Below are 27,082 nucleotides of genomic sequence, written 5' to 3' on the forward strand. Positions count from 1 at the left end.
TTTCAACAGAGTATTCATAAGATAAGCAATAACTCTTGTGTCTCTTGTAACAGCTCATGAAGTTTTCCTCAAAATAAAAAAATAATTTTCTGTCTGTATTTCAAATGATGTATAATATTTAGATAGATCTGCAGCTTGCATTCCTTCCTGCTAGTAAAGGTGCATCATTTTTGGATGATAATCTTTTTTGTTTAGGATGCCTACTGGATAGCAATGAACAGCTCTCTGAAATGTAAAGTTCTTAGTGACATCTTCCTCCTCTTTAAGAGTTCAGACTTCATTACTCGTGACCTCACTCAGCCGTAAGTAGATTTCTAGCAGACAATCTTATTTCTAGCCAGTCAAAAAAACCCCCAACCCTCTGAGGGTAACTTTTCAGTTCTTTTGAAAAATCTTACTCTTACTGTACAGTAATGATAAATATCTGATACAAAAATACATATTGATGTTTAAAAGTTGTTCAGGTACAGTAATAAGTTAGTTGTTCTTTGAAGCTCCCCTCATCCCTCCCCTGCTCCTTGTTTGTCTCCCTCCGCTGTGCAAAATAAAAGCCAGGTACAATTTAGTGCAGAGAACTGTGAGGCAAATTATCTTCATTGTTACTTACTGTGAGTCTTTCCTAGTAAACGAGAATTGTTTACCTAGCCTTAGTGAACAAGAGAGGAGCAGCCTCCATTTTATTCTTATATTAATTCTCTTGATTTTAATATGCAAATGAGTGAAAAGCAAAACAGGAAGACATATTAAAGTAGAACATGCAAAATGACACCATGGACCATTTTTATTGAGTTGCTTTCCAGAGCAAGTGCTGTTATAATCTTGGGGTTTTTTGCCTTCCCAACCCTCTTGGCATTTACTTGTTGCTACCTACCTTGTTGTTGGCACTGCTAATGGTAATACAGCGTGACTTTATGTCCCTTTCAAATTTTAAAGCTGTTGAAGTTTGTGTGGCTGCCTGGAAGATGCCTGAGACTCCTGCTAACATATTCCTAGAGCTCCTTCTGAATCCAAGTTCTTGTAGCTCTGGAACAAATGCACTCCAGGAACTGTGATTAGGGATAATAGTTACAGATAAAATTACAAATATGCTGTGCTTGGGGTTTATTTTATCTGCTCATATGAAGAGAGTACTTAATTGTATAGGAACAGTTTCCTCATGTAGTACCTGCATCTGAGTCATGTCACTCATATCTAAAATACAGCCTTTTTGTGAAAGAAAATAAAATTACTGGAATTTAATGTTCTTGTTACTATTACTGGTATTTTTTTCAGAAAAGCAGAATTTCAAAGTAAAAGGGCAATCCACAGCTTGGTATCCAAGAGACTGTTTTCCAGTAATTATTCAATGCTTATTTATATTACTGCAATACTTAGGAGACTCAGTCAAATGCAGAGCCCTTGTTCTAGGTGCTTTATAGAGAGTTACCAGGCATAATAGTCCTGTGTTAAGTAGCTTATGACCCGGTAAGAATTGTTTTGTCTAAAATGTGAAACCAGTTGCAATAATGCTGTGCAACTGCCTTCTTTTTTTATTCCTGCAACTCTAATAACACTCTTTTCCCCCAGTTTGTTGGTACATTAAAAAAATGATAGGTAGCAACATCCTCATCCTTATCTCTGCATCTATGGAGTGCTAGCAACACTGTCAGTCCAATTCTAATGCTAGGTTTTACATTATGTCTAACCTACAACATTATGAGGTGCAGAGGAAGAGACTGAGGGGAGAAGCCGTTGGAGCGAGAAGGCAGTTTGAAAAGTATGTTGGACTAGGGAAACAATTATAAGCATTGAGAAATCATGATTCTGGGATCATAGAGAATGAAAGGGATGGGAGAGATGAGAAATCTGTATTTTACATTTCAGAGGTGCATGAATAGTGATTCTCAGAAGACTTTGGTGCCTTACCAAGGAGCTTTTTTTCATGGTTCCCCCTAATGGGAGGCTAGGTGACTTGGCCAGGTGTCTTGAGGATGGTTTGCTCAGAGGGTTGAGCACTAAAATTTAATGTGTCCTTTGTTGTAACTGCTTTGAGGACTGAGTCTTGTGGGTCTGAAAAGAACAGTACACTTTGTATCACCCCTTTGTGAATATTAAATAATACGGGTTTTGTATTCTACTATCCCCATGTATAAAGAGTTCAGCAAAAAGTACCCTGAGCTCCTTGGAGAATTCCTGTTGGTTAACCACTTTCTAATGAGTTTGGGACACAATCAAGTGTTTAGCAAGCACCACTTGATTTAGAAGATGTGGCAACTCTGTGTGTATGTTTGCGCTCTTAGTTTGTGCCATTTGTATGGTAGAATGAGTTGGTTTGACCACCTTCACTGAGACTGAAATGAGTGCATTTTCTGTCAGGTTTTGTCTCGCATCAGGTAAAGTTAGTGCCTCGGCTATTCACCTTGCTTTCTGCAGGCAGTGCTAACTTAGAGGTAGTAGAGGTAATGAATGCATTCTAGCTCCTATCTTGTGAGATTTCACAGCATGGGTGTTAACCTGAACCATCAATAATTTCACCTTAAGTTCACACCAGACTAAGAATGTTAGTGGCTGAGCAGCCTGTAGCAGGCACACTCTCTTCCACTGACCCTGCTGTGGGAGAATAATCTCTAGCTGAAAGACAACACCTCAAATTGCAGTAGTCCAATCTATTTAAACTCCTTTTCCAGTGTGGTAAGACCACATGCGCTGCAAGATAGCACAGTTCAGCTAGTGGGTGGTAAATAAGCAAACCTTATGAATTGATTGTGGGATCACCAGCTAATCTAAAGGTTAAGTTTAATTTGAGAAGTGTTGTGTTTATTTCCCTTCCTATAAAGTCTAATCTAATGTCGGTATAAATTTGGGTTATGGGGTTGGATTTTTTTGTCAGAACAGGCTTTGTTGTTTTGGTAAGGTAGAGTTAACATGGGCAGTGCAGCCTTCTGATTTCCATGAATTTGCACGGAAGTTGTACTTATGACTAGGGGAACGTGTGTAATGTGTAAAATCACTTTGGTCTCCATGTATCTTATATTTTATGAATATGTTGTACTTGATTAAAGCACATATTATTGTCCAGTCTGTGCATGGTATTTCTGAACTGCTAAGTTATTTGTACAAAATGTCCCCATCCAAACAGTGAAATGAGTATTGCTGAATCAGAATGGTGGTCTTCCTTAATTATGCTATTGATTAGCTGCCAGTTCCCTAGTCCTTAGCAAGCAGAAACTAAAAATGTAGCTCGCATAAGAACCCAAAGTGCTGAACAAATGAAAATTGGTTACATAATACATCCAAATCCCTTGGAAGGGCTAGTTGGAGAAGGGGTAAATGCACTGTATTTCTACTTCTTTCATTAATACTCAGTATGGTCTAGAAGTTTCTTGCCCAGCATAAATAACAGCTGAAATGTTGTATACCCTTTTTTATTTGTTGTTTTGTTTTCTGTTCAACTATATGAATTTAAAAATCCACTTCATGGGTCATAATATGGAAGAGACTTTGCAATGGCAATTTGAAGATCTGTTTCTTAATCCAGCTTTGCCAGTGATGTCAGACTTAAGGCAAACCACTTTCTTTGCCTCTTCCTTCCTCTCCCATTTCCTATCTGCTTATCTGGTATCGATCCATACATTGTTCAAGTCAGGGAACTGCCCTTGCTGTAATTCTCAAACCGTTGCAAGTTCCAAGAAGACTTCAGCTATGCAATACTTCAGTACAAACCATTAAAAAATATGGCCTTAACGCAAATATACTGAGCGTGACTAGATAACCTTTGACTATTTTAAGTGTTTGGATTCTCTCATGATCTTGACACTTTGTTTGGTTGAAAAGTTCAGAATAATGAGTTAACTTTCTTCCTCGTTAATTTTGTATAAATTAACAAAGACTTCACAGCAGTTCACTCATTAATGTAGTCGATGTTTCTGCTTCAAAGTAAGCATTGCATTTTACTTAGCTGAGTTCACAAAAAAATTGTGGGTGGTGTGATCCTTAACTTTTCAGGTTTTAATGTAGACTTTCAAAAACTTAGTGTAGTGGATATGTGATAAAAAAAAAATTCCGGTTGTAATTAGGATTTCTATTAAGTGATTAAAACTCCTCTTTTGAACAAAAATCCTTTTAAAGCCCTGTTGAGTGTATTGGTTTAGAACACAGTTTTCTTCCTTATTGTTAGAATGTGAGGACTACATTTTGTTAAGACATGATTGCCCACCTTGAGACTGGTATAAATATTAGCAATAGTTCTAATTATATGCTGATGCCCTTTCAATTATAAGATAAGCTGCTTGTTATATCATGCTTGTTAATAAACCTTGGAAATTTTGTCAAACTTCGGAGGTTGTTCCTGTTCTACAGGGCAATACTGGATGTTTTAGATCTGCAGGCACTACTACTGAGATTTTGAATGCTAAAGTGTTCTTATTTTTCCAGTTGTTTAATAATCACAACCATAGAGGTGAAATAAAAAGCCCTGTAAGTTCAACCTTGTTGAAAAAGCAACCTGATGCAGAGAACATCGTTTGCAGGGATTGCCCTTTGACGACTTACAGAGGGGGAGTATGAGTCACATGCAAGAATGGCTGTTTTCTGATGTGCACTTAGGTGTTGTAAATTGACTCTCAGTATTTTACTAGACCAGCTGGTGCTATGGACCCATTACTTCTAGAAGTTCATTCCTGAAAACTTTTCAAGAAGCTGGTTAGGCAGGTGAAGTAAAGAGTGTAAAAGTAGCTACTCAACCCTGCCTAAGCCCAGGAAACAGGGTGAAGGGACCATCTATGCCACATTTAGTAGGTAAGAAACATCTACTAGGTTAACAGAGCAAATGAAACAACTCCCACTGGGCCAAGGAAAAGTTTCCAAATGTATTAATGTGCAAGATACAAAGGAACATGAAGGGAGATGCAATTTTTTTTAATTTAGGTGTTTCTACGAGGGCTTGGTTAGAATGTCAGTGCCTGTTTCTGAGAACAAGTGAGAAAGTCTGCTCTGGGGTGAGGTTTAGCCCATCAGGCTTCTAAGCACATTGTTTAACATTAAAAGCTTGCAGATGTTTCAGTCCTTTTTGTTTTTAAGCTAGCATTCTGACTATGTTTTTGATACCAGACTTAATGCTTCTAAATATCGAATTACAAATTGTAAAGAAATTACAAAGTTTTTCTGAGATGTCGAGGAGTCACAGCCTGTGTTCTCCTAACAGAGCATAGGAGGCAGTGTTGGCTCATAAAAATGTGACTTGGCACTCAGGATACCTTTTTTCAAGAACGGTAGCTGTTGGTTTAGACATCAGTATAACCTATTTCGAGGTAGACAGTTCCACATGAGAGGATGTGGAAAATGAGGCCTTTGATGATTTTTTTTTTTCTTGAGGGTTTACTCACATCCCATTTTTCCTAGCAATTTACAGTGTGTAGTACAAGATCCTCTTCTGAACGGTGCATGAATTTCCTATTTCTTTTAGTCCTTAAATTTCCAGCAAGGTTCAATATTCAAGAAATAAAGATGCAGTTCAAAGACTGTTAGAAGTTCCTCCTTGATTTTTTTTTTTTTTTTTAATTAAGGTTTTAAAATAAACTGAGATGATAGCAGGGGAACTGTCAGGTAGAGAATAACTTTTACAATTCTCGTTATATTCATAATAGTTTGTTATACATAGAATAATCTCAGTGATTTGCAAATGAGTTCATGGCTCTCTTAGCAGCATAGGTACTGGAGGTCTTACAAACCCTCTTAAATTGCTTTTCTCAGTGTCGAAAACTGAACCCCGTAATGGCTTCATGTAGTGTGTCCTGTTGCAAAGTATATGCATTTGGAGATTAACATACAGCTGCTACATATCAAGAGACCTTGATCCTTCTGTTCTTGATGTCTAAGTATAAATCTGTAAACAAGCTGTTGACCACAGCACAAGGCCTATAAGCAGTACAGTTTAATTCCTTCACCCTTAGTAGTATTCAAAATTACATTTTCAAGGGCTTCAGAAAAGAGAGCCCAGATATCTCTCAATTTTGGGTTCCCTGAAGTCTTTCTGATCCTTCTTTCAAGTACCTACAAACCTGAATAGGATGTGGGTTAAAGAAACCCCGCTTAGCTTCCTGCCTCTTACGATCAAAAGGCAGTATGTAATGGATGAATTCAGCTGGGTCTGAACAATTAATGCTACAATAAGTTGGTAAAAAATACAAAATTGCAACTACCGCAGGTTGCCCAAAATTTACCCCCCAAAAAGGGATGATAGTAACGTCCTTTTCTTGACAAAAATTCAGGATACTATTCAGAAGGAAAATGAAATGACAAAAAACCTGAGTTTATTTTGTCTTTTGCTGCGTTCTCCCATTTTTTCCTCGTTTGTACTCTGTCCTGTGTCATTAAGACTCAAGAAGAATAACGTTACTGTGTTTTGCAGTATTTTTGTCTATATTCATCATTTTGACTGTTTGCTTGATTTGGCAGCAATACCTGAGCAGTCTGTGCGCCTTGGGATGGCACGCAAGGATTTAATTTTCTGACTTATAAGGAAAGAGGAAGTATCTTTCTGCACATAGCTCTCACCCAAAATATTTGACGGTTGAGCAGGGGATAATTTTGATTGTTCATAAGTCTGGTTTTTGACTGCTGGAAAAGGCTGCCTGTTACTGGAATGAAGCAGATTATAGGTACCATGATCTCAGATATGGAAGTCTGTGAGAGGTAATACACGTCCTAGTGTGCTGTGACTGTAAAACTCCGTGTGCTGGACTTCAGCTGCCTTTTTATATATAGTTTATGATTGCTTTTGTGTGTGTGTGATATTTTCTTGAGCATGGTAGGCATATATGCTAGTAAGGGAGGAATCTTGACTCTAGCAAAACTGCAGGCTCTCATGAGTTTGTTTCTATTTCCTTGACAGATCTTAAATTGCGGTGAATATAAACTGTAGTTGAAGGATGTTATCTGTTTGCATAGGTTTACAGATATATATGATCTGCTTGATTACAGTACTTTCGGAAAGCATGCCTGCTATCACCCTTCTTTTCTGTGTGTAGTGCATATTAAAGTCTAAACTAAAATGCGTGAAATTTATTTCTACTGGCAGCATATTGAATGAACTCTTACGATAGCTCTTTGCTTCAAACCGAAGGCTGGGCAGCCATGTCTTACAAATGCAATGCTTATATTAGAGATGTTAGACTTTTGGATTGCTTAACTAAGTTCAGTGCCAAAGGGAGATAGTATAAATGTTGCCATTTAAGACTATTGCTCAGTAGTGACCCTTTACACAGCTCTGTACATCAGCGTAGTTTGTTGCCAATAAGGTCAGGGAGTACACTTGGAAGGAAAATGCATGTTATTTTGCTAATTCCCTTTGAAAGTTATAGGATTTATTGCAAGGTTTGCTGTAAAATGACAACAAGGTGCATAGAAGTTGGCTTGGGTATAACTGCCTCCATGCCTGATAGTTCCTGAAAGGTGACACACAGAGTCAGCTACTCACAAGGAACAAAAACCTTGACATCTGCTTGCAGTTATGGAAATAGTTTTGTTTATTCCTACTCTCAAGAGATTTGTAAGAGTATTTCTTAAGGCTCTTAATTTAGAAAGATACCATGCTGTGGAGTCAGGAGTGGCGCTGGTTTGCATCCCGTGCTCATGGAAATGAACTGCTGTAAGGCATGACGATGTGTCTCTGTTGTGTGGTTTAGGAAGTTAAACATTAAAAGTACTAGGGAAAACATGCTGCAATGAAACTAGATTAGATTGCTCAAGTTTATCTGGCTCTTTGAGAATCCAGTTACGCCAACATAACAATAAAGAGGAAAGGAGCAGCACTGTTGATTCAAACAGAAAAAACTCAACAATGAATAAACACTCATATTTTAGCCATGTCCCTGTCCAAATGTAAGTGCTTCCAAATTAAACTAGATAAAAACAGTTTCCCCCTGCCCTGATAATTGTCAAAAGGAGGTTTGTTACTGATGTATTGAATTTACTTGGTTTGTACTTCTTGGAGATAATTTAACAGTAGTTTTTGTGATTCACAGTTTGGGATTATTTTTCTCACTATGGCTAAAATCTTATATGTAAAAGCAGATTTTGATGTCTGTGCCTTACTTTTCCAGATTTATTCACTGTACTGATGATTCCCCTGATCCTTCCTTGGACTATGAGGTAGGACTCTTTGTGTGATTTCTAGGTAATTTAAATGAATCACTCACAGGCAGGGTGCCATTTGTGCTTGGGTATGTGCCCATAAAATTTGTTTTGTTTGTTTTAATTGTGTTGCTTGGACAGTGTGGGGAGGTCTGGTTAAGCAATACAGTTCATAAGGAGTTTGTTGAATTACAGATCAGATGAGCTAAAGTTCAGACTTTTGAAGCTTCCTTGCAATTTCCTCTCATGTCTGTCAGGTTTTGCCAGGAAGGGCAAGTTCAATAGCTGAAAGTTGTATAGTCTTGATAGTATGCTGCTTGTGAATTATCACAACCGAGATTACTAAGAGAAAAGCTAGCAGTAGTGGCTGGGGACATTCTGAACTGAAGTAGTCTATCGTATCTTGTTTCGTATGCTTGCTACCAGATTAAAATGTCAAGCTAGTGATGTAGATGTTAACAATGCTTTAAATTGTTTGTGTGGTGTTATTGCTTTTCTGATAGCATCTAGTCATTTCTCTAATAATAATTTTTATGTAAATATAGCATTAGTCATCCTGTGGGCTTAAAGAGCTTTAAAAAAGTAAATTAACTCTTTTTTTTAAAGCACTATCTAATGCGCTTTAAAGATACAGGACATCTAAAAGTTGGAACAAAGAATTTCATGTTTACACTGTAGTTAAGAATGTCATCTTTGATTACTGAGGTTTTTCTACTGCAGTTGATAGGTGTTGGGAGTTTCTAGTATCCAGTAGCAGTAATTGAGGCCTTCAAAATAATGGATCCATCTGAATACTTCAGCTTAGGAAATGCAGAAACTTGAGAAAGTGCCAGAGATATGCTTTAATTACCAGGCAGTCTGTCCTATTGACTATAATAGTTTGGTTACTATTTCTATCCTGTGTCCTTATTTTAACTGGTTTGTGCCTTCAAAGGCGTCACAGAATTCTGCTTGGTTATGTACCAGAATAGAGGTTGATTTGGTTAAATTTAATTCTGCTCATCAGTTCTTTTGACTAGGGAGCAACTTTCTGCCAATTCCCTGACGGATTTGTTGTGTTGTACAGCAGGGTTTTTGTTTTCCATGCTTTATCAATTAATGTAACTTCGAAGTTGTTTCTAAATAATTTCACAGTTACAAATGCCGTGCAGAGTGGAAGAGCATAAGGTAATTAAGGTGGGAAGGGGCCTCAGGAGGTCTCTAGTACATTCTCATGGTCAAAGCTGGGTAAGTGATGAGAGCAAATCGGGTCGCTTGGCATTTTACCAAATCTGGTCTGAAAGCCTCAGTGGATGGAGGCTGCGCAGCCTCTATGAGGGAGCTGTTCCAATACTTGACAGTCCTCATGGTGAAAAAGTTTTTCTTCTTATGTCCAGTCTGAACATTTCTACTCTAAACTAGTTTGGACTAGATGGTCTTTAAAGGTGCCTTCCAGCTGAAAGCATTCTGTGATTCTATGAAATTAATATTAAGTCTAATTGCTTTCAAGTATTTGCTAAGATGATTATGTGAACTGCGGGTTAAGATTCTTTTATTTTCTTGTATCAGGAATAATTTCAGAGGTCATCTTATCACTACAGCAAAACTGTAGATCTAGAAGGTATACCTGTTGACAAAAAGTCACCTCTTACCTTTCTGAAACAATACTTTGTCATTTGTTTTTCCTCTATAGCTTGTTCTTCGCAAATGGTGTGAACTAATCCCTGGTGCAGAATTCAGATGCTTTGTCAAGGAAAACAAACTTATAGGTAAGGATTTTCTTAAAGATAAAATTATTAGGTGAAGTTCTCAGGAGTTTCTCTGATTCCTTGAATCAGAGCTAAATCTGAAGACAGTTCTTTCTTATCACACCTCATTTCTGGAATTAATGTTTTCTTCTTCTTTCTGTAATTTAAAATGTGGTGTGCCACATTTCTCTTTCCACTGTATTTGAAAGCCTGACGATACCATACGCTCAATATTACAGTGGGAATATTCTTAATTCTGATTGCTTACTCAAACTTCACCCAAACGCTGTTTTGTAAGTGACTCTTACGTTCAGGAGCAAATTTCATTGTAGCCAGCTTGCAGAATGAACACAGAGACAGTTGGGTATTATGTTGATAAAACGTGACCACATGTGGATATTACATGCAGAACGTTGGGGAGGTCAGAACATGTCCACAGATGTATGAGGTGTCTGAGTTCATATTATATTCAGTGTAGCCAAGTCAGAAAACCTGTCGATCTGTTACTCTGGTTCAAAATCCTAAATGTAAAATGTCTCAAGTGGCACTGAACAGCTAGGGTATGCACAGTGTGCAAAGAGCTGGTGGGTGTATCGGGAGACCTGTGACAGCTGGAGGACAGGCAGATTGTGCTAGAGCATGTATTTTGGCAGCTCTAGGGTAAATTTAGCTGAGTTATACCCCTCTGGATGTATTGACTATTCTCTGCTGACTGTAACAGGAGCTTAGACATCTAGTGCACATACAGGTGCTTGAATTGAGGGGTTGAATTTCAGGCTAAATACTATTCTGGAGTTTGAATTCAGTTTTGGTGTGGTCTACCATGGAATCTTTAAAGATGAACAGAAATGTAAGTAGCACAGGACTGGTGCACATTTGTCCTTAAGATTGAATCATTCTGCCTAAACTCTTCTAACAAGGAAATGTTACAGCAGTGATGTAGCAAAGCTCTAACCCAGAAGGTGATTTTTTTGCTTTCAAATAAAACCAAGTTTGCTCATTTTGTCTGTCTCATACCTACATATTCACAAGCACTAAGACACGTGCATACAAGTGGTCTGCCCAGGGTTCCTTGTGATGATATGGAAGGGATATTAGCTATCTAGTCCTCATTGTTTCTCCTGGCTTCTTCTCAGCATGGTGACTGTGCTTGTTTTGGATGTGCCTTTTTGTACCTGTTAGGAGCTGTCAGCAATTTGTTGCTCCATCCTGTCCCACCTCTGTGAATCATTAGGAACATGCTCCCTGTTCTTTGTTTCCTGATCTGGGTGTCCTATGGAGCTGCACATAGATGTTTTGGGATGTGCTAATCTAGGTGCTGTCAACACATACCGTTCTCAGCCCTTTTATTTGGCTGTTCCTTCTGGTACTTCTACACTCATCTTCTCATTCTCTCTCCACTCATGCTGATTGCAGGGTTTATTACAGTTCTCTGTAACAGAGTTTATCCTGCTAATAGCAGAGATTCTCCATTAAGCCAGTATTGCTTAATGGCTACTCACATAGCTTTTTGGAGGAGGAAGAGCTGAATCCTGTCCTGTTACATGCTGCTGGAACACCACAACTGCCAGAGATCTGCATCACTGTTAATAACCTCTAAAACATCTGAATGTAGATTTATTATAGAATATATATAGTGATACTTACTTTCAAATCCTCAAAGCATTTGTACGCTGGCTAATTAAACACTCTGTACATGTCATTACTAGGTTTTGAAACCTTGTAGATATACCAGTATGGGGTTTTTTTAGCACTCCAGCTGCATTTCTGAAGACAGTTCCAAGATTTTTCACATGTTCCCATGCTTTTAAAATTAATAAGCCTGTCAGTCAAACTAAGGGGTGATACTTGCACAGTGTAGTGAATGATTTTGCAGTTACGCATCTGCATCCCCTGAGACACCACCATCTCTTGGTTTTTGTTTTTAAACCTGAGTTAAGCTTTGCAGTGGTATTAATAATTGAAAGTTCCACTGACGTCATAAACTTTATATGAACTTCTTTAAAGAGCACATCTTTGGAGGTAGTCAGCATTGTCTTACAATAAAACTTAATCTCTGTGTTTTGTATATGGTTTAAACAGCAAACTGGCATCATTGATACATTTTTCTTGGGGGATTTTGGCTTTTTCTTTCCCTAAATAGCATGAGTTACTCATTCTGCAGTGATGGGGCAGGTCTTGATTTGACATTTGTCCAGCAGGGTATTGCAGTGGCTTATGTTGACACATCCTGTATGAGAACTTCTGTCATGTAAGATGCATGCAAGTGTATAATCCTGTTGATTTCAACTTAAGCTATTGTCTTGTGGACAAACAAATGTGTGAAATTAAGAGCTTGTGACGTAGCTGGGATAGTTTATCTAATGTCAGATATACAAGAAAGCTCTCAAGGGGGCAAATGGGAGAAATAAGGTACTAGACTGCATGCCATCTCATTGATTTTAGGATTTAAGGTTTCATCTGTAGTGCCTTATCAAACAGGTACGCATTATTCCACGCTTAAAAAACTGGTTAAATGAGAAACTTTATGGTATGCTAGGATCTATCATCTTTGCTAATGTGCAACCTTAGCCTCTACCCTTTCCATTTCATGGTTCCAAATTCTGGTCCCTACATCTGATGTGCAGAACAGAAAAGGTTTTTGACCAGAGTAACCAGAGGGAATAAAACGGAAAGCAAAAGACAGGAACTGGAAACTTAAATATAGGCAAAGGTTATTCCTGAAATTCACTTAAAAATAGTCAAAGCATGTACATATAAAGTGAGGTTCACAAAATGTAGGACAGAACTGTTCAAGCAAAAGATTCCTAATGGAAGTGCTTTAAGTACAGGAGAGTAAAGCCAAACAGGAAGTCATTGGTAATAGTTGAAACTTGGCAGAACCCCATCTTCTGGAATATAAATTATAATGCGCATGTGTGTGATAACTACATTTTGTCTGGTTGGGTTTTTTGCATGCCTAAAGCTCTTTATAATGAACTAAAATTATTGACAGGTATATCACAGAGAGACTACACTCAATACTACGATCATATCTCTAAGCAACATGAGGAGATCTGTAGATCAATACAGGAGTTTTTTGAGAAACACATACAGTATAAATTCTTGGATGAAGACTGTAAGTATCTTAAGGCTTCAATTAGCAAGGGGAGCATGGGGGAGGGAAAAAGGATGTTTATGAAGGTTTTTAAATACTTATTGCACACATAGTTACAAAGACTTAAAAACAGAAATGAAGGGTCTAGCTCTTTGAAGTTTTTTTGCAGGGTACTGGGAGGTTTGAAATTGAAAGGGCTTGCAGGCCAAACTCCATAGAAATGAGACCTGTCCTCCTGCCCCCTTGCTGTTGCTGAGCCAGGCTTGTTTCCTCCACAGTGCACTGCGTTGCAATATGCTAAGTTCCAATTTACTGCTGGAGATCAATGTTAAAACGGGTACTTCTCACTAAATAATGGCATCCCCAATATTTTAAGTCTGTGGATATGCAGCTCTTTCTTCATAGGTATTGCTTTCACAGGGCTTGGTTCTTTTTAACTTGGGAGAGTCTTATAGCTCTTGTGGCTAGAGCGTGCAAAGCAATGTAGTTTTTGAATGGCTATAAAATTGGCAACAAAAAAACCCCTGAAGGAATAGGCTGGAGCTTTTCAGGAAAACACAACGAATGAGTGAAAGGTCCCTTCAGCAGACATAATGACTTTTTTTTTTGTTTAAGGCTTTTTTCCCCTTATACTTGTTTTTAATTAAGAAAAATTCTAAACCTGAGAAGTGAGGTAGGAAATGCTTAACAAAAGGCATTCAGTAGTAAGAAGAAGTCTTGTTTATAAAGATGTTGTCAGATGTTTGCTGTGAAATTATTGAGGTATTCCTTGAAGAAAGCTTTTTTTTTTTTCCAAGAAGTTTTATAATAATTTCTCCTAGAATATTGATGCACAGGAGTCTAGCTGCTGAAACTTTTGAATAAAGGCCACGGTATTTGATACACCTAAGCAGCACGAGTGAATTGTCTTGTTCTTTAAATGTGGAGTCCTTTGCAAATTTTATTGGAAATAGTTTCCTGATATGGTTTAGTGAGAATTGAATAGTGTTCCATTGCGATGGGTGATCAGTAGTGGTGAAAAATATGATGAAGAAATTTAAATTGGGTCTGGCGTAAACCAAACCTCAGTTTAGTAAAGTACATAAAAATAAGAATTGTCTGGCAGTTGTATTGTCTTTTATGAAGCTTTGAAAACTCAACCTTTAGGTAAGTTTTGAACATGGTTAATTATTTTCCTGAGCCACCAGAGCAGTCAAATAGATCTGTCCTGTCTGACTTTCTGAAAAAGATACTTTCTAATACCAGTCTCTGTTACTTTAAAATTCTTAATAATTTGACTCTGCAGGGTTCCCTTATTTCAGCCCAGAGAAGTTCTCAAGGACCGCTGCTTGGAGAAGACTGGTAGTCTGGAAATCAGTATACTAATTTAATAGGTCTATAGCCCTAAAGTTTTGAAGTAAGATCAGTCATATAGATCTGATGTTCTGATTACTGTCTTTTAATTTTCCTCTGTGTTCCGATGTAATTTTAGCTGGTATGTAATCAACTGATAGATAAGAATTCAGGGCACTATTTTTGGAAATTGATGCCTAGATTTAGGCCCTGAAACTGCTGTTGGGTGAACTGAAAGATCTGAAGTGTCATCTTATGTAAAGGATGTAAAACTATGCCATCCGAGTTACCTTCTGGGAAACAGACATTTCAGGGTGACCTTCTGGGACGAACGTTTGTTAACCTTTTGTTCTTAGGCACTAAATGCTGGTGGCTTGTCCATCTGCAGAGAAGTGCACACAGAAAATGTCTTCTGGTTTTTGTCTTTTTTACCACCTTTCATTAATCCCTAATGATATCCCTTGATCTGCTGTCTGGTAGCATATGTGTTGTTAACAATAAAAATCTGGGTTTGCTTGTTTCGTTTGCTTTTAAAAGGGAAGGTATTATAGCTTTTTTCCTGACTTCTTGTTTCGTTGGGGATTTTGATGCTGTTTGCTCTGCTTTTTCCAGTTGGTCTGGTAGCATCTCCAGATGGAAGAGTTGAGTCAGAGCAGTAGGATAACAGATGGGTGAATGCTTTATAAATACTTCTAAATGCTGTTAGAACCTTCTAAATACCTTTCATAAGAGCCCAGCAAGAACGGTGTTCTAGAGGTATTGATACTTACCCTCCATTTTGAGCAATTGCTGGTAAAGTTTTACTACAGTCTCGCTGGCACACAACACTCCTGCTCTGAGGTGGTCCCTAAGAAGAGGGAGCAGTTCAGGTTTTCTTCTGTTAAGTGTTTTGTGAGCGTCCTGAACTAGTCACCAATGCGCAGTCGGTCTTAACAGGGATGTAAATCCCACTAAATGCCGTTAGCCTCAATGATTGCCATAGGCTTGCTTTAAGCTGAGAGGCGTAATTTTATAATAAAGCTCAGATGCAAGTTTTCCATTAATGGAATATGACTAATGAGAGTACATGTACAGGCAACAAGTTCAGTTGAACAGCTGGAGAAGAAATCTAGGGTTGCTATACTCCTCTTTGCATTGATAAGTTGCTTAGCCACCAAGGGCTTGTTTTCTTGAGAAAATATAGCACGTAATTCCAGAGTGACATTTTTAAATTGACGTAACTGAGCTTGTGCAAACAGCTGTGTGGATTTTTAGGCTATATGGTCAAAAACAGTTACATGACTGGCTTTGGTGCTCTTGAGTTGTGGTTTGCCCTTAGCCCAGCCAACTTTGCGTGAAATGTTAATGAAGCTGCTGAGTAGCTTTACATGCATGGATGTGATCAATCAACATCCCTGTTACTGACGGGCAGCTTCCTGAGTAGTCGCTGAGGCTCAAGTGTTCTTCAGTCATATCCTGAGTTTAGTTTATCCTGCTTGTATTGGGAAATTTCTTAGCTGAAATATTCCCTTCCTGATTAGTGAAGGAAGTGACAATACAGCATTTGTCTGAGGTTTTTCTAAATCTGGCTTTTTTTTTTTCTTTCTTTCTGCTAAACTGGTACAACTTCTGCATGTAGTCATGCCTGAATGCTTATCTGTCGATTTCCCTAGCTGAATAGAAAGACAAATCAAAGATTTGTTTAACCATACAGAACAGAAGCTAATAGAAAGATGCATGTACAAAGATTCACACTTAATTAAGTCAAGGGGAGGGACAACAATGGAGCTACACAAGGCAGCTTTGCGTCAGTCACTGAGTAGCAAAGGGTCTGTTTGAAAGAGCTGTTGATAATCAGTAGGTGTGCTGTATCTGCTCTGGGTTACATTAAACATAGCCATTTCACTGCCACCTCCTCCTCAGCACGCCCACCGAGCCCTTTGTTCCTGCAACCTGTTTGTCTTGTTATTTGCTGAAGTCCTAATCTCCTTCAAGCAGGAATTTTCTCTTATTAAATGTTTGTGCAATGTCTAGCACAGCAGAGTCTTGATCCTTCCTTGAATTTTCTCCGTTCTGCTGTAAACCGAACAGCAGTAATGTCGAAGATAAGCTTCTCCCTGTGCTAAGAGTTTATCAGATGTTCTTCATTGGGGGGAAAAATTAACAGAAGAAACCAATATTAAATGGAAAAACCTGGCAGCCGATCTCTCTGTGCATTAACAATAGTTCTTGAAATGTTTCAACTCCCTTGTGGAAATGAACCTAATTCTGGCTTGCAGTTCTTTAGACATATTGACTTTGCAGATTGTGCTGTGTACACAAGTATCTATTTGGATTTAGACATCTTCTGTGAAATTGTATATCTTTTAAGATTAACATAGTTTTTTTTTTTTTTTCCCTCCTTTTCAGTTGTTTTTGATGTGTACAGAGACAGCAGGGTAAGTGAACAATAGGTTGTATGTAATTGTTTATTCTGTGGAAACTGAAATGCTACAGCGATGAAGCAAATAATAGCTTCATCTTCCTAGAAGTGGTCCTGGCAAAAAAAACCCAAACAAACAAACAAAAACCCCAAAACCCCCAAAACTACTTGATGTTATCATTCTGTTCACCAGGTCTTTTTCTGTTTTAGACACTGTCCACAGTAGGAGAATAATAGGATTAGGTGTGTAAATATGTCTATGCCAGTGATGTAATTATTTAGTAAATACCTTCCAGAGAAGTAGTCTGTCTTAAAGCACATAACTTTGGCTTCAGCTGCAATTTTGTCAGTTCTGTGAGTCTACTGAAGGCAATTTAGTTTTCTTTTAAGAAAGATGGGTACTTAATCAATGTCACGCAACATTACTGAATTGTTTTAGCAAAGCACTACCTGTTACTAAGGTTCCCCTCTGCCTAGTGCTTAGTCTGGGTGCTTTTGACTGAAATGTATCTGAACATTCAGCCAGAATGGCTGGGATATTTAAAAAAATAAGGCAGGGGTGATATTTTGCTCACTAAAAAAAGTTTGGGGGATTCCTACCATGTTTTCCTCAAAAAATCATTCCTTGGGCTTCCCCCCCCCCCCGTTATGTTTTTCCCTAGAGCATCTGAACTTATCAAAACTAATCATTTCTTCAGATTATCCTTGTGAGGTTGGAAGATGATAACTTGTACTTCATATATGGAAGTCTAGGGTATGAAGGGATAACTGTCAAAAGAGTATATGAATGTGGCATGCCCAGTTTGAGACAGATGGCGGCTAATTTTTTTTCTTTAAAACTGCTCCAGCTGTGGTTCTGAGTGCTCAGCAGATCAGAACCCTGAACATCCTGATAGTGACGGAGTGGGGAGAAATGTCCCATCTGAACTTCAGCTGCCAATATCAAAGTTAGTCATCCTGACCTCTCCCAGTGTCAATGGAGAGAAACAGGTCAGATGAATTGCGCTTGAAAGGCACACATTTATTGTTTTAAAAGCAACCACAACCAAAAATGCATTGTGTAGCCTTAAATCTCAAAACCTGATTTTGGGAATCACAGTGTGATTTTTGGGAATCACATTAGTGCATGAGAATTAAGTCTTTGTTTTAGCTTAAATTCCTTTCCAAATCCTAAACCAGAAATGCAAAAAAAAAATAAAATTGCTATATACTTTTGCTATACACATTTGTGAGTCTCACTGTTTGAGTTGTTCAGTTATTGGATTGGAGAAGGTCTTTATCTGAGTTGAGTTGGGAGTATTTGTAGTCAGTCCTGATTCTGACTTTGAATGTTGCTAAAGTATTTTGTAGTTGTGTAATAGTAAATTGTGCCATGGTTTGCAAAACAGAAACTAAACAGGAATGTGTGTCATGTGAAAAACAACTGTTGTACTGTTACTCAGCACAACTTTTAACGTAGGTACCTAAAATCAGGCTATGGGCTAAAAAGAGCCATGCTGATCGGTAATGAAAATTACCTGCCCAGGCTCAGATCATCAGACTTGAGGATGCTGTCAGGCAAAATGAGGAGCAGCGCTTCCTCAGCATTGAACCACGTTCTGCCATTGGGTACTCTGCCTCACAGCTGAGGCATGAAGACAGATTATTTAAGTAAAAGGTTTCAGCCTGTGTGATCTCAAATGAGCATTGTTTCTTCATCTGTCAAGATAAAATACATGTTTGTAGATATATCTCAGTGCCTTCTACCCTCAGGTCTTGTAAACTGCCAGATAGCCCTTTGTGTGTCAGATCCTCCGCCTTTCACACATACTTTTGTGGTTTGCAACTGTATTATTCATCGCTCCCTTTGTACGTGAGTTATAGGCAGCAAAAGAATATTGAGTGTTGCTGAGTGTGATTAATTTCCAGAGCCCATGCTCCTCATCAGGCTGGTTGCACAGCAACCTCACCTACAGAACGAGAGAAATGCCCAGTGTCTGCTTGTTTTAAATTCTTTCAACTCTAAATATGCATCTTGGAGAAGCTTGTTCTTTGATATGGTTGTGAATGAGAGCAATCCCCTCCTTGTGCTTGCTTTAGTTACTTGAGAGACTGTACGGGGTAGGCTGCCACAGGTCCTGCTCGTTGAGTTGGAGGGTGGCATAGAAGCAGTGGTGGCCTGGTTGAGAATAAGCTTTTATGTGTCTGCTTTTCCTGTTACACTCTCTTTACCGAGCTCATCTGAGTTAGTGCCTGACTTCTCAGACAAGTCATCTTTTAAGGAAGAAACACTGTCATACAGTCTTCCAAGTTGGATGATCTGGAGACCTAGTCCTGAAGAGGTTATGTTGCAGGACTGGTAGCCTGTTTTCATTTGGACCCACTTCTGTTTTGGTTTTTTTTGCTGCTAGCAGTTCACAGTCGTTGTGCAACAGCTGACAAGCTTGAGAATCAGCTCTGCTGTTGCTCTTTGTATTATCTCCCAGGTGTTAAAAACTTGTAACTACGTTCAAGACAAGTCGCTGTGGTAAGACAAAGAAGTGCAGTGAGTGCCTCCAGACCGCTGCTAGCTCACAGCTGCTGTTAATGTGCGAACTAGTGCTTGTGTCTCTGCCTTGTGAGCATTGTCACTGTGCAGGAAGGTGCAGCTGGAGTTAGGGAGATGTAACAGTTCAGTTTGCATTTTATCTATCTTTTAAATTCCTTTGAAAAGTCTTTGTCATAGGCAGTTCCTTTCAGCAGCATGTTGCTTAATGCTTTAGTAAAACAAAGTGTGAAGCTGACATGATATGGTAAATCTATTGGTTCCTGTTTTAGGATGAGAAAAAAATCTTATGTAATACAGGTTGGGTTTTTTCCCCTCCAGATATGCACAACTTTGCTTTCCTGACTTGAGCATTTCTGTGCTCTCATATGACAAAGATTACTAATACCAGATGGCAGATAAATAGCTTTACTACTGCTCTTTAGTGCAGTGGACTACACAGTGCAAGTAATCTGAAACTACATTTAAATCATGACATTGCATATAAGACTTGAAAGAGCATTTAGTCTTAAGAAAAGAGATTTTGGTTACTGACCCAGAGTTATATACATTCCCGTTAATGAGCCTTGAAAACAGATATTTAGTTTGTTTTGCTACATCTCATCAATTTGCAGCTACCAAAGCTCAGTGCAGATTTAAGGCCGTCTCAAGGAAAACAGTTGGTGTTGTAGATGGTGTACTGCTGTCTGCAGGGAGGGAGAAATACTGCTGGGTGCTCACAAAAAACAGGTGTCGCTTTCAGTAGTCTCAAAACCAATTTTCAGTTTTTTCCAGGGTACATTTCTTCTCTAGAGAAACGATTTTGAGTTCCTATGAAAAAGCTGAGTTTCATGTACTTAGGGTGAGGAGGAGTCTCTGTGAAAGCCTTTCATAGGGAAGTCCTTTGTTAAGTATAAACACTTCTGATGCAAGGAAAAATTCTCTGAACTGCTTAACGAACTTTACCAGCCGTTGCTTCTGTCTGTGATTAAATTGGTTCATTAGCTTGTTTTTCTAGTGTGATAGAATGAATCTAAAATTACAGATTCCTCCTCCTGCTGCCTTGGAGCTAATAAGATGTCCCCATTAGCAAAAGTAAAACATCACTTATAATAAGAATTTGTGGCTGCCTTTTGAAGAGGAACAGAGATGGAAAATGATAGCAGAGCTTGCCCCTGTTCACTCTCTGCACCGATGGTGTCTATTTGTGCAGAGGTGTCGCACTAGAAGACCAGTGCTTCTTCATCCTTCCAAAACAAGAAAGAAACCACACGGGTCTGTGTCCCCACAGTTCGCAGTTTCTTTCGTAGCTGTCTGGTTTCAGTACTACTGTTGCAGTGCATTGGCTTCTTAAAATTTGCTCTGTGAGAGCTGTACCCGGTGGATCTGCCCTGAGAGACCTGTGAAAGCCTGCGTGCAACCACACGCTCACTGGTCACGGTGCTGGCTCAGTTCCAGTTTACAAGTAGCATCACTGGTTTCATCTGTGCTGGGACTCCCCCCACCTGCATGAGTAACTCGCTGTGGATGATAACAGAGCAGCCAGAGCATTTCTGTTCTCTATTGAACGGGTTTCCATGCATTTCCTATTCTATAGTGCGTTAGTGCCCGTGGGGGTAGCTTAGGCGGCGTGGGTGGGAGAGGAAGTCTCCATGTTACTCCGTGACTGAAGGCTTCAAAAGCATCTTTGTAAGTTAGAAACCAGATCGCTGTAGTGTAAATCATTGAAGATGTTTGCTGTTCGTATCAAGATAGGGAAGATCTTTTAAAGAAAGAAGATCCTTCAAGAATGAGGGAAAGAAAGAGAAAGCAAAATAAGATTTTAGTAGCTACACAGTCTTCAGGTTTGTTTTCAAATTCCAGTTGATCTTTAATAAACACAATAAAACCCTTCAGTCCTGCTTATGTTACAGCAACCTTTTTCTCTCCATATTTGATAGATCTGATTTCTTCCAGATGTAGTACTTGTTTTGCAAATTCTTACTAGCAGTTGTAGTCATATTTCATTATAATTTATTATAATGTTTTGTTTTATGAGAATAGATGACACTTTCTTGGGTAAGAAAAGATGGCCCTGTGCTGGGGGTTGTATCTTGAGATGACTCAAGGAATGCAAACTATTTCTTGCTCCCACACAGACGTCTCTGTTACCTTTAATGTGTCTGTTAGTCTCTCTGCTTTCATTTTTCAGCTGTAAAACAGGCATGCTGTTGTGCATGCTACCAGAACTGTTTGGAACACAAATGTATTAAAGATGAGGCAGGAGAAACTAGTCTGGACTACTAGTAATGGCTATATTAAAAATGCCTTTAAGTTATTCTTTATCTGTATCTGTGCAGCACCTTTCAGCTTTCATGATCTCCACTAGCATTTTGCAGACCCTGCTCTGTATGTTTAGAGTTCCTTCTGAGACCAAGAACAGCAATTCTTGTAGACTGCTGAATGTACAGCAGTGCTGAGGTGGCTTTTGATGGAAAGCAAAATCCCTGTTTGGGTAGGGGTTTTTGTTTGTTTGGGGGTGGTGTTGTGTGGTTTGTTTTGTTTTTGTTTTTGTTTTTTTTTTTTAATATATATGCCTTGTTCATGCTGTCTGGGGATCTTGGAGGACCATGGGGATTAGACAGAACTTCTGTGAACTCATCTGAAAGCACCTTGCATAGAATTGAATTCAGTTTATTTGAGCTCTATTTGATCTTCAGTTTAACAACAACAAAAAAAATTAGTAATTCATAGCTTGCTGTGTTTTAAAACTGTCTAACATAAAGGATGTTAGAATATTTTAAGTGCTTAAAACCAGGTGATTTCAATTTTGACATCTTTTTATCTAAAGACCAAGCATACTACAGTAATATATGTGTATTCTGATTTTTTTCTTCTTTTTTTTTTTTTTGGTCTTAATTCTGTGGCTTGTTGTAATTCTTCTATTGTTCCATCGCAGGGTAAGATTTGGTTAATAGATTTTAACCCATTTGGTGAAGTAACAGATTCCCTGCTATTTACATGGGAAGAACTGACCTCTGGGAAAAACTTGAAAGGAGACCAGGGTGAAGGGGAAGCAACAGAACAGGTACAGCCCTGCGGTGAGGGAGGCTGACTAACAAATCCCAACAGGCATTAGGGCCTTTTTTTTTTTTCTCTTTCTTTCTTTCTTATAACCAAATTGTGATGCAAATCCCATTGAAGTGAATGGATTCCTTACATCATGAAACATAAACTCTTTGTAAGTAGAATCTACCATATTATACAGTAGTTAATCTGAACAACTATTGCATGCTGGTTTTAAATGCCTGCAAGGGAATCTTTAGTTCAAACAGTAAGTACAAGCCTATATTGCAGCTTTGACCACGTTGCGAAGAAAATGCCGTGAAACTTGCTTTTATGCAGTTTTGATGCGCTCTTCTCAGTTTCTCTTAAACTCTGTTACTTTTCTATTTAATCACTTAGTTCTGCTGTGTTCCTGATATCTGTCATACAGTTTCCCAGAGCTCTAGATTTATGTTTGGGGGAATGCAAAAAGAAGCTTAACTTCTGTCTCTCCCTCATATCGGATACCCTCAGGGAAGCCGTGTCCTCTGGTTGAACTCCCTTGCAGAGCAGGGCTTTTCTATCCCTCTTCCAAGCTGCATTGCCTCTGTAAAAACAAATAACTTCCTGTTAATACAGAGAGGGAGGAATAATCTTAATTTATTTGTACTCCAACTTTTTTCTCACTGCATGCTTAAGACTTGCACATCTTAACAAGTCCTTGGACAGCATGGGCTTTTCTTTATTTTCTAGCTGTTAAACTGCATTAGAGCTAACTGAAATGACATGTTTTATTGAGCTGATTTTAACATTTGAGCTTTGCTTTAGTTCTGTTGCCATTTTCATAACACGTTGAAAGGGAAGTACTCCAGTCTGCAGGCTATCATTCATGCCATTTTCTCTTAGTCTCACTGTGTGGCTATTGCTGTATGAAAACCCATTCAATGAACCTTCCTGCTGAAAGCTGTGTCTACTTTGTTAAAATACTCCCAATTCTTGAGCTGTCCATGGGACATCTGAATTTTGTTTTGAGGATTTCTTTTTCTCAGTGCCAGATGCTTTACAAAGTTTTCTCTGGTGTAAGCCTGGATGAAAAGTAGAATGACTCATCTTCATGCTTCAGCATACATTGATCACAGAATCTGGTCTGAAGTTACTGAACTTCTGTCTTTAAAATGAAACTATTTATTGCCATACAGTGGGCAATTATGTTGTATGTCAATGTGTTCAACTGAAAATTATATCAGGTTACCCAAAACCTGTTGCTACAATTGTGCATTTAGAGATATTTTTGGATACTTTATAGAGATACTTTTCCCTTCAGTAAGTAGATTGGTTGGAAAACTTGGATCATAATTTCAGTAAAGTTATATTTGCAAACATGGGTTTAAACAAGGAACCTGTGAAGACAAGTTTAGGGATTTTATCATAAATATTTTCTTTATCCACATATTTATGTAGATACTGTTGCACAAAGTTCCTTACAGCTCCATTGTTACAGCACTGTTATAAGTGTATGTGTATTAAATGCATTAATAATTGATACAGTGTAGAAATTTTAAAGTGAGGGAATGAATGCCTTTATTTGACTCTTATTAACATTTTAACTTTTGCTTAAGTGGGCAGAGTTTTTAATGAGAAAACTACAATTTTTAGAAAGCGCAGGTTTACTTGAATGAATGCCAAATAAACTCATTGGCAAAGTGACTCAGACGATGTCATGGAGGAGTTCAAGAAATGCTGCTAGCTTTATTCACATACACTGTTCTTTTCTTATCAAATATCTTTTCCAAAGGACTATCCAGTTTTCCGTTGTACGAACAGTAAAGTCACTGTCCAGCCTAGCCCATACCTGAGTTACCGACTGCCGAAAGATTTTGTGGACCTTTCTACAGGAGAGGATGTTCACAAATTAATTGACTTTCTTAAACTGGTAAGAAGTAGTGAAAAAAATTTCTGACCTTCCATCTTTGTGACACAGCAACATCAAAGTGCCTGGAATTGTGCTTTTATAATTAACATAAATGTAAATACCAATGTAGTATAAATGGAAATGTATTTTTTTGAATGGCTGAAGCTAATGCTTTTAAGAACTTTAAAAGTTAGAAGTATATTAGGAAAAAACAAACACTTGTTCCTTTTTCAATACAATTTCTTTGTTCCTTTGATGGACAGTGACATGAAAACATGACATCTTTGATTGGGAGGACAGGTTGTCTTCATCTTGACCACTGACTTCTTCCACCACCATCATGTTTTCTGGTTCTTGTATATTCCTTTGATTAATGTATGGGGCAAATCTTGTTCTTTACTGGAAATAAAATCCTGTAGTTTGGGATGGGGGAGAGGGTTGATATTGCTCTGTTCCATTTGCTGGAAACATTATCTCTTACCATTCAAAAAATGGCTTAGAAATGCAGTCATTTTCTAACATCCATTGTACCTGGAAACACTTGTCATGATTTATTCGTGCTCTTACTTCAGATAACTGTGTCCTAACATTATGAACTCTCCTGTTCCATTGACAGAAAAGAAATCAGCAAGATGATGACTGAGGTACCAAGAAGAATTACATTGAATTACAAGCAAGAAATGTGGCAAAAGCTATATTTAGCATAACTATTAAGCTATTGATTTAAAGAAAACCTGCTTTTTATAGTCAATGAAAGAACTGAAGAGCTGTTCATCCTCTGTGTCTGTTGGTTTATATAAAAGTGTAGAAGAGCTTTTTCAGGGAAACATGAAAGGTCAGGGTGAGTTCTCACTAGATTCCAGGTTAAATGCAATTACACCATGGTGCAAGCAAGCAACAATCTGAGTACAACTGAACGACTGCTTTCCTATCTCATACTGTGAAGATTGATGCCATTGAAGTATGCCATTGGACTTTTCAGTGATAAATATGACAACATTTAATGCTTGTGCAGTTAAAACATCAAGCATTCTCTGAATTTAGGCACAGTCTTGCTTACAATATAGTATAGTCACAAGGAAAGAAAGGAATGTACCTTTTTTTTCTGTAGTAACCTTTTAAAATTGCAAATTGACTTGTTTTGTGACCACTTCTTATCCTTCCTTTATGTAGAAAAGAAGAGGAAAAAAAAAGTGGAGAAGAGATTTTTTTTTTTTCCTTTGTTATGAGGGCTAATACTTCATTTCAGAGAATAGCTATATAACTATAGCAGACTACTTAAGGTTTGAACATTTTGCATTTCAGGAATTTGAAATTCTGAATGCATTTCAAGTAAAGTAATATTTTCACAGTAGCTAAGGTTATGAAATTTGTTAAACTTCACCAAATTTCATTTCATTTTCATAGTAAAGCTTTCTTGAAACTTACTTTTTAACATGATTACATACTAGACATCATCTGTGGCTTTAACAGAAATAGTTAGGCATAACATCAACCTGTAATTTTATATGTGGACTCAGTCTTGTTTCTTTTGTATCACATCTCTGAGTTTCTTAAGAAAATAATTACTCTTTCAGCTCTTAAAATTCTGTATTCATTTGGTGGTTCTTCATGTTTTTTGTGTAAAAGGAAGCTTGGCTAAATCTGGGGCAACAGAAGCTCTTGTTACCGATTGCTGTTACTTGGGAGGTGGGGGGTGGACAGTTTCAGATGAAGAACCAGCTAACTTCTGGAAATAAGTGCTTGCATGGCATCAGTAATTTGTTAACAGTGTGCATAATTCCTGTTGAAATGAAAGGACATTTGGAGGTGCTCATAGCCCCTGGAAGCTGGTTCCTATTTCAAACCAGTTATGTGATACTTTGTGTGTGTATATAAAGCTGTTCATGTTCCTTGCCTTGCTTTTGCTGTCAAATTGATATGGTGCTCGGTTACAATCTGTTCTTAGATGTAAATCTGAGCTTAGATGTTAAATTATTACTTACTGTCTGTATTTAGCTTCAGTTTTGAATGAATACTTACTCTAGGTAAAGATTATGCAGATTAAGAATCCAGTTCTACTAAATACATTGATGAAACATCACAGATTAAAGCTCCTGCAGGCTGAGAGTACAAGATCTGCCCTACTCTTGAAGCAATGGAATCTTCTTAATAGCTTTTTGTACACAAAGTAGATGATCATTAACTTAGGGCTGGGCTATCAAATCACAGAATGGTTTGGGATGGAAGGGACCTTAAAGATCATCTAGTCCCAACCCCCCTGCCATGGGCAGGGACACCTTCCACCAGACCAGGTTGCTCAAAGCCCCATCCAGCCTGGCCTTGAACACTGCCAGGGATGGGGCAGCCACAGCTTCTCTGGGCAACCTGTGCCAGTGCCTCACCACCCTCACAGGGAAGAACTTCATCCTTACATCTAATCTAAATCTCCCCTCTCTCAGTTTAAATCCATTACCCCTTGTCCTATCACTACATGCCCTTGTAAAAAGTCCCTCACTGGCTTTCTTGTGGGCCCCCTTTAGGTACTGGAAGGCTGCTATAGGGTCTCCCTGGAGCCTTCTCTTCTCCAGACTGAACAATCCCAACTCTCTCAGCCTGTCTTTGTAGGAGAGATGTTCTAGCCCTCTGATCATCTTCATGGCCCTCCTCTGGACTCGCTTGAGCAGGTCTGTGTCCTTATGTTGGAGGCCCCAGAGCTGGACACAGTACTCTATGTGGGATCTCATGAGAGCAGAGTGGAGGGGCAGAATCACCTCCCTTTACCTGCTGGCCACACTTCTTTTGACGCAGCACAGGGTACAGTTGGCTTTCTGGGCTGTGAGCACATGTTGCCGGCTCATTTTGAGCGTCTTGTCAATCAACAACCCCAACTCCTTCTCTGCAGAGCTGCTCTCAATCCATTCATCGCCCAGCCTGTATTTGTGCTTGGGATTGCCCTGACCCATGTTCAGGACCTTGCACTTGACCTTATTGA

The 27,082-nt window shown here is 38.5% G+C and overlaps 1 protein-coding gene across 1 annotated transcript in view; it reads left to right on the plus strand.

Moving 5' to 3' along the window:
• Window positions 1-26,004, plus strand: part of CDC123 (cell division cycle 123) — a 35,065-nt gene extending 9,061 nt beyond the window's left edge. The window contains exons 6-13 of the mRNA XM_030016391.2: window positions 196-302; window positions 8,082-8,130; window positions 9,785-9,860; window positions 12,835-12,957; window positions 16,657-16,685; window positions 22,111-22,239; window positions 23,992-24,129; window positions 24,725-26,004. Coding sequence (XP_029872251.1) covers window positions 196-302; window positions 8,082-8,130; window positions 9,785-9,860; window positions 12,835-12,957; window positions 16,657-16,685; window positions 22,111-22,239; window positions 23,992-24,129; window positions 24,725-24,751 — 678 coding nt within the window. The 3' untranslated portion in view covers window positions 24,752-26,004. The remainder of the gene's footprint in view (window positions 1-195; window positions 303-8,081; window positions 8,131-9,784; window positions 9,861-12,834; window positions 12,958-16,656; window positions 16,686-22,110; window positions 22,240-23,991; window positions 24,130-24,724) is intronic.
• Window positions 26,005-27,082: the final 1,078 nt, after the last annotated feature.

This window comes from Aquila chrysaetos, chromosome 5 (genome assembly GCF_900496995.4).
Source record: "Aquila chrysaetos chrysaetos chromosome 5, bAquChr1.4, whole genome shotgun sequence".
Taxonomy (NCBI): Eukaryota; Metazoa; Chordata; class Aves; order Accipitriformes; family Accipitridae; genus Aquila; species Aquila chrysaetos.